At 36.9% G+C, this 7,973-nt stretch overlaps 1 protein-coding gene across 10 annotated transcripts in view; it reads left to right on the forward strand.

Annotated features, from left to right (window-relative positions):
* The window catches only part of DOCK4 (dedicator of cytokinesis 4), a 314,593-nt gene extending 306,941 nt beyond the window's left edge, over positions 1 to 7,652 (forward strand). For 9 of the 10 annotated variants that reach the window (XM_060777634.2, XM_060777638.2, XM_060777641.2 and 6 more), the window contains 4 exons: positions 777 to 849; positions 1,226 to 1,339; positions 2,462 to 2,523; positions 4,100 to 7,652. In XM_060777634.2, coding sequence (XP_060633617.2) covers positions 777 to 849; positions 1,226 to 1,339; positions 2,462 to 2,523; positions 4,100 to 4,525 — 675 coding nt within the window. In that variant the 3' untranslated portion in view covers positions 4,526 to 7,652. Of the gene's footprint in view, positions 1 to 776; positions 850 to 1,225; positions 1,340 to 2,461; positions 2,524 to 4,099 lie in introns of those variants that run through there. The other variant, XM_060777644.2, reaches the window with a different exon arrangement.
* Positions 7,653 to 7,973: the final 321 nt, after the last annotated feature.

The raw sequence follows: 7,973 nt of genomic DNA on the forward strand, positions 1-7,973 counted from the left end.
CCCCCATGAAAATTCCCCATGAAAGCTACTTGCCTTGTAACCTTACTTTTCAGGTAACCCTCATAGTTGATTTAGAGTGTACCCAAAATAGGATAAAGATAAATTCTGTTAAGCAGAGAAACAATTAGAGGGCTTGTGCAAAACAGCAAAACTTTTTTCTCTATCACCTTTTTCATACTTCAGGAGTTTCTATAGTTGCATTGGGATGCATACTACTCCACTTCAAGCAGAGCTGGTGTTACTTTTAAGGTTGGGCAGGTTTTCATGGATCATGTACTATGAGGAGTGGAAGGAGCTTGGCTTGCTTTTTTAAAATGAAAAAAAATGAACCACCTAGAAAATAGATATAATAGGCTTCTGGAAACAATGTTTTTTAACTTGGGGGAACACTGGGACAGAGAAGATTTGAGCAGCACTTTGTCCATTCCTGTACTATAGTTTAATTTGTTTTTTTTAAGGAGGGTAGAATTTGTCCTTTGTACTAATCTTATTCAAAACATATCATATCTTTTTATGGAGTAATTACTGCTTGTTTTTCAGCAGAGAAGAGGCTTAATATTGCTTTGCTTCTCAGTTTTGTTTTGTCTTTAATAGACATCATCTTACAATTTGTAGTTGGAAAATCCATGCCATCTAGCCACATTTAAGCTGTTTTTAACTTAATATGCACTTCCTTTCTTTTTAATAGCTGTCATTCCAACATTTAACTTTACTTTGGCAAACACTGGCATTTGATGAAAGTGCTGTTTTAAAAATAGATTCTTCTGAATTTTTAGAGAATACTGTACAATCATATTGGAGATGGCGCTTTGCCTAGAAGTGATCCTAATTTGTCCGGTCCTGAGAAAGGTAAGTATTTGATTTTGTCATTTGTTCTTGTCTCCTGTAAAATATCTTGATCTGTTCCCACCAAATATGCAGCAGTGCAGTACCATGAAAATCAAGGCATCACGTAAAGATTGTGCACACCAAAGTATAAGTTATTATGGAACATAATCAGTTTAACATGTAGTACTTCTTACTACACTCCTGTAATGGAAACTGTAGTCCCAATACAGCTGGAAAAAATCAGATTGGCAATTATAGCAATTGCCACTGTATGACATTCCTGTGGGATATTAAAGCATATCTAGATGATCTCAAATCAGAGATATATTGACCAGCTGTTCTATGTTAACTCTCAACAGTTTGGAATCTTGATGCCCATTTTCTTATTATTTTGCAGCTGTAAACAGCACTCCCAGCAGCTGGAGCCTAGATAGTGGGAAGGAGGCCAGGAACATGTCAGACTGTGGAAAACTAATGTCTCCTCCTGTTCCACCACGCCCCATGCAAACTGGTAGGTACAGATAGCACATTCTGCAACCTGTTGAATGAAGCCATCTCAGATTACTATTAGATTACTATTCCCATTAGAAAACGTGCTTGTTTGAGCTCTTAAAGCTCAAGATTTAATCATAGGACATGAGTTAATGATATGGACTCCTGCCATAATGACTATTCAGATTAGCCAGCTTTCAATGGTTCCCAGTCCAATAGAAAGCCAGCAGAGCCCAGCAGAGAGATAGTCAGCAAAGATAGTGAGTATTTATATTGGGTTGCGACTAACAATCTAGTAATGGATAAGTAACTGTTTCCAAGAATGTGATTCTCCTTTTTTCATCATTTTTTTACTGGCATGCTATCCAAGTTCAGACTGGGGGAGGGGTGCAATGAATTCAGCCAATGGCTCCCGTGTTACTTATCTTGATAAAATAATAGGAACACAGGAAAGTAAAAGCCCAGACAAAATCATTAGAATTCACCAACCTGTTCGCTTGATTATATATGCCTGTGTGTATGTTTTCCATCCATCTGCCATCCATCTATAGAAGCCTTCCTTAACATATTGACCTCCAGATGGGATTTCAAGGGATAGGATTAAATTGCAGGTGAACTATACATCCCAGTACCTACAACTCCTATAAATCATGGTGAATTCTCCCCAAACCTCTCTTGTATGTTCAGTTTCTGATCTAGTCTTCTGTTTGTTGTGTGCCATATGAAAGAATAGAAAAATGTTAAGGGAGAGGCAGTGGGCAGGGTCATAAAAATTCCACAGCAATGGTGAGAGTAAGAACCACTAAGATGTCTGTGGTGGAGGAAAAATATAAAATCTAGGATGAATTTGTCCCTGTATGAAAGTCTACACTTGAGTGATGGGCAGTATGGCTCTTGTGCATGTTTACAACACTCACTATAACCTGCAATGTAATTGGAGGGAGGCCATTGGTGTGTTCTGAGCAGTGGAAGTTATAGCTGTTTGTGGAGGCAGGAGCTTGTCTGTGTAAGTGGACACCCCAATCACATACACACATACATATTTTCACTTTTATTATGTGTATAGATTAAGGAATATTATATTTCTGAGTAAAGTAAAGAAAAAGTTAACTGATTCATCCAAACTTGTTTTTCTTTACAGCATCACCAGCTCGACACCTCACCTCAGTTTCCCCCTCTCCTGCTGGAAGATCTCCAATGAAGGTATTGCCTGTTCTTCTTGGATTTTTAGAACTCTTCATTTTTCATTTTTGTGGAAGGTGGTTTTCTTTCTCTGCTGGTAATATTGACATACATTTCTTATATACATATTATCTGAAGTGAGAGGAATATTGGCAGGCATAGCAACATATCAATGAATTGCCCTGAGCTCCAAAAGCATACAGAATGGATGGCAGCTATTCAGAAAATGTAGGTCCAAATCCCACTGGTCGGTGGATCCCTGGATTATGATCACGGTGACATTCCTTAGTTGTGGTGATGTTTTAGCTGCAGAATCACAAGTATTGAATGACAAACATGCACGTGATCAACTGAAATTAATATAGCTAAAGGTCCCTGTGTTGAAACATAAGAAATAATACCAAGCACTCATGTGAAACTTAGATTCATGTGTACCTGAGAATAACAAATAATTCAGGCAACGCAAAGAACAGTCCATTATAATGAGCAAGAGGTGAAGGAAACATTTGACAAGTGTTTGTCAATCTAAGGCAGTGGTTCTCAACCTGTGGGTCCCCAGATGTTTTGACTTTCAACTCCCAGAAATCCTGGTAAACTGCTTGGGATTTCTGGGAGTTGTAGGACAAAATACCTGGGGATCCACAGGTTGAGAACCACTGGCTAAGGGAATCATTGGATTGTATACTCAATCCATCACAGATTCCATTCATACATTCAATTTTGATGCAACATTGTAATCACAAGAACAGTTTTCCTTAACTTTAATGAAATAAATATTTTCCATGAATATGTGCTATGTGTGATTTTTCTGTGGCAAGAGAAAAGACATGAAACAGGATCCCCATATTGTGAATGCTAGCTAAGGATATCAGATCAAATTCAGAAGAAATAATCTTTTGGTTTTGCCTCAACTATTTGTTTGCAAAGTCTGTTGCAATGTTAATTATTACACTGAACTATACATTCAATGAGGAGTGCCAACCTAATATCTGTTTATTGGCACTATTTATCCTCTGCTCTTGAAAGGGATAACTTAGGAGACAGAGAGCGAGTACAATGTTATGGTTTAAGCATTTGGACTATGAATCTGAAGACCAGGGTTCAATCCCACACTCAATCTTGGCAAATCAATACATGACCTTTGAGAAGCCATACCCTGCTGGCCTCAGAGGGAGGGAAAGCAAACATTCTTTGAACAAATATTGCCTAGAAAATCCTGCCTTAGGTTCACCGTATCTCGGAAATGACTTGAACGCACACCTGTAAGTATAAAAATATAAAAACCTTTCATGTAAGTACTCATGCTTGGCATTAGAGGGCAGAATGTTACCACTTATGCGACTGAATGTACTGGGTTTTGAGAAGTTTTACAGTTTGACCAGTGAATAAATGTGTACATGTAAACAGTAGCACCATTCAGTTTTTGATTTAGAAGGCATGAAATCATCATTTCCAAATTGTTTACAGAGGTACAGAAGTAAAATGATTGTTTATCCATGATTTGGTATGTCACTACAAAGAAGTACTTCTTGCCCTTCTGTATATTTGCCTTAATTATTTATGTGTTTTTTGTTATCATCATTATTATTTTACCCAGAACTGTGTGCAATCGTTTACTCCATCTCCTGTGGACTACCATTCCTCTGGACTCATCTCTAACTCCCCAGTCTTGTCAGGAAGTTACAGCAGCGGTATCTCCTCACTCAGTCGATGTAGCACATCGGAAACGTCTGGCTTTGAAAGTCACATCATCGACCACTCAATACCAGTTTCTAACTGCAATATTTCTGAAGAACCAGTGAGAAAAGAAAGTAAGACTCCACCACCTTACAGTGTGTATGAACGGACACTGAAACGCCCCGTCCCACTACCTCACAGTCTTACTATCCCCATTCCTACGGATCCACCAGCACTGCCCCCCAAACCCCTCTTGGTCCGACCGAACAATCTGGAAAGTAGTAACAAGAGAACTGAACAGGTCCCACGTCCCAGGCCACTACCACGAAAAGTGTCTCAGTTATAGAAAGAAAGAAGGAAGGAACAGAAAAGAAGAGAAGCTAGTATGTCATTTTTGTAATGACAGGTGGAAAAGAAAACCACATCTAATATAGGCACTTTAATATTTTTCACAAAAATACTTTACAGTGGTTTTTTAATTGCTTAATATTATGTTGCACATTTTTGGTCAAATGAAAATATTAACACAGAATGCAAGATGTTACAGAAACAGGGAAAAAGACTGAGATAATTACTTTAGTATTAAGTACTGGAAAACTGGATGCATATTCATTTGAATGAGCTCGGTTTTTTCCTCCCAAATGTAATTTAATCAAAACTATACTTCCCTTCCTTGTTTATATGATGCTGTACTTTTTAGAGCATGCAAAAGTAGTATGGTTTAAACTAAGTATATTAAAAGGCTCTTGTAATAAGATGATTTCTAAATTTTTGCAAATGTTTTGAAAGCTCTTCTCTTTTGAGCCTCATAATTCATGTACACAAACAAAAATGATAAGTCGAATCATCAGACTACAATATTGAAAAGACATTGTTGTATCTGATTTCATGAAACAAAGTTCCTTTCTTTCTGAGAACATATTCCTGCATTTTATTAAATGTATTGATATACATTTCCAGATTTTCTTTTTTGCTTAAGGAGAAAAGTGTAGCACTATGCTATTGATTTGTCTTTGTGAGTCGCACAATTTCATCACAACTTATTTTTGCTTTTCATGAGGTACAATTTACTTCACAGTTCTATATAGCTGATAAAATACAATTGTCATGGAATTTGGTTGCTGAATCTGTACCTAACATAAAAGTTCATTTTAGAAAAGCACCTTTTGTTTCAAAACAGGAAATTAATTATTGAGTTGTTTTTGTGGCATAAATGTCTCTGTCCATTAGGGAACCAATGAATGACCATTGCCAGTGCTGTAAACAGAGCATAAAGAATGGAGATAATTGTGTACAAATACGTGTTCATGAGATCTAACTGGAAAGTGCATTAAATGTAGGGTTCAAATCAAAGAGCAGTCTAATTTTAAAAAAGGAACACAATGAATTGTATTTGTACTCTCTCAGCTTTTTAGCAACTTCTTTTGTCCAGATTGTACATGCCAGTACATGACAAAAGCTTTAGGAGCATCTGAGGAGAAGCTTTTTGCCCCATATTCCATTCCTTCAAACCAACTATGGATCTTATGCAGGATTTTTGGGAGGGTCTTGGCATATGCTTGTTGGCACTCCTTCAGAACATAGATGGCATGCTGTGTTAATTTGTATATTTTTCTCTATCAAGTGTAAGTTAGCATCAGAAGTTACAAAAGGATCAAATACTGGGATATTAGTGTGGCATTCTCAATAGATTATAAAAATCTTTGAAATATGCAGATGTAAGGATGCCACTGCTTCTCCAAGCAGGTCTTCCTGTATCTTTTAAGAAGCAGCATATAATATATGCTTGCGAAGTCTACAGTGATTGTTGTATATCTCATCAGAATGCAAATTATAAAATTGCCTTTAGGCATCTTGGCCTAACAGAAAGAGAAAAATACTGGATGAAGGAATTTTGCAGTTCTGGACTCCCAAGAAGCAAATCCAGATCTCCCAAGGCAAAAGAACTGAGACATGGACTCTACATATTTATTTGACCTCCCTTTTGTGAGACAGCATTCCTCCATCCTACTGCTATCTGTTCCACAGATGTAGAAACAGAAAACTTGCCCATAACTAAGAAGTGCTCCATTGTGGCGGACCTGTTCCTGCACAGTGTGCTATCTGGAAGTGTCCTTGCCAGATAATATTTTCTAGGTAGAGTTAGGGTTCATCCAGACTGATTAAAAAGACCAGAAGCTCCCAGATTGTGTTTTTGTTCTTTTTTATTTGTACACATTTTATTTATTCCAGAATATTTTCTGTCAGTTCTCAGTCCAATCAGAGACTTTTAATACTAGCACCTCAGGTCATTTTTTTAACCCAATGTAAAATTGGAAAGAACAAAACCTGGAACTTTTCAATCAGTTTGGATGGGTCTGGAATGCTCCTGTAGAGCCTTTCAGAAACTCATGTTCAGCTGTAGGAGTGTCAAGACTAAAACAACTTGGTTTCCCCCATATATGTACTGTTTCTGAGTGTATGACCTGTCTTTTTCAGTCATACCATGAAAAAGTTATCTCCCTGTTTTGTTGGGAAGCTTGTGTTGATTTAACCGTGCGCCTTGTTCATAGCTTAACTGGAACATAGTGACCACTTTTTATATTCCTTCATTGAAACCTTCAGCAGGTATATGCTGTTAATGGTAGCTATAGAAGTTTTCTATAATAAATGTTCAAGTATTTTTGTATATAACTGGTTAATTTTAATAAGGAGTACAGCTATGTGGGGCGGGTGGGGGGAGACGCGAACAGTTGTGTATGCAGTATGATTGTTATAATTATGCCAAATACTTTATGTAAGTGGGGGCACAGGGAAGACTATTTGTACATATGTGCTTTTAACAATTCTGCCATATTGATTCTACAACTTTGAATGTCAGAAAAATATATTAATATATGTTGAAATATCTATGTTTAGCAAAAGTGTTTATAACTGGAAAAGGAGCATATGGATTTTAGCTTTGTACCTTGCTGATTTTGAAGTCCTGAGATTTCTTGAACTAGCTCTTGCTTTTGATCATAACATTTTTGATGTGTCTGCATAACCAGATTTTTGAAACTCTTAGTTACATATTTATGCTTTTTTTTTTTTAAAAAAAAGACAAACAAAATGGTATTGTAATTTAAATAAAGTGTCACAAACTGGATAACAAATCCACTTTCATCCCTCCTTAGCTTATACATACAGCTGAATTTGTGTGTTGCTTGGAACTTCAGCTTAGTCTGAATCAATGTTATTTGCTCCTCAAGTCCATTTAAAAATATATTCAAGAATAAGAAGTTTTACTCATGTGCACGTATTACTGATGTCTGCTAGCAGCAAAACATTTTAATGTAGTTAAATGTTTACAGATGGTTATGCTGGTTGCTGAAGAAACGTAAATACAAAATAAAATGGATTGATCATCATTGTACCACTGTTTTCTACTGAGTGCTACATTGTATATCAGTTTGCCATCGAATTAAAGCTTCAGATTCCTGACTTGGATACAACTTTATTTCTGATTTTTGTTTTGGATCAAAAATCGAGGAAAGGATATCAACAGGTTTCTTTGCATTTTCCCTTTCTTTACCCCCCGAGCTTTAAATGCATACTTTTTTTTTAGACATTTAGCAACAGCTTATTCAGAAGATCATTATTTTGCTCATGAAATGATTTGGCCTAAGGACAAGGTTGTCCTGCCAATTGACTGCCAGCAGGACATAAATTTCTTTCACTTCTCTCCTTTGCAGCCCTTTGTGCTTCCCAAAAATATGGGTTTTAGGGTACCCATCGCTGCAAGAGTGGAAAAGAGGGAGGAGCAATCCACTATC

The sequence above is a fragment of the Anolis sagrei genome, chromosome 5 (genome assembly GCF_037176765.1).
Source record: "Anolis sagrei isolate rAnoSag1 chromosome 5, rAnoSag1.mat, whole genome shotgun sequence".
Classification (NCBI taxonomy): domain Eukaryota; kingdom Metazoa; phylum Chordata; class Lepidosauria; order Squamata; family Dactyloidae; genus Anolis; species Anolis sagrei.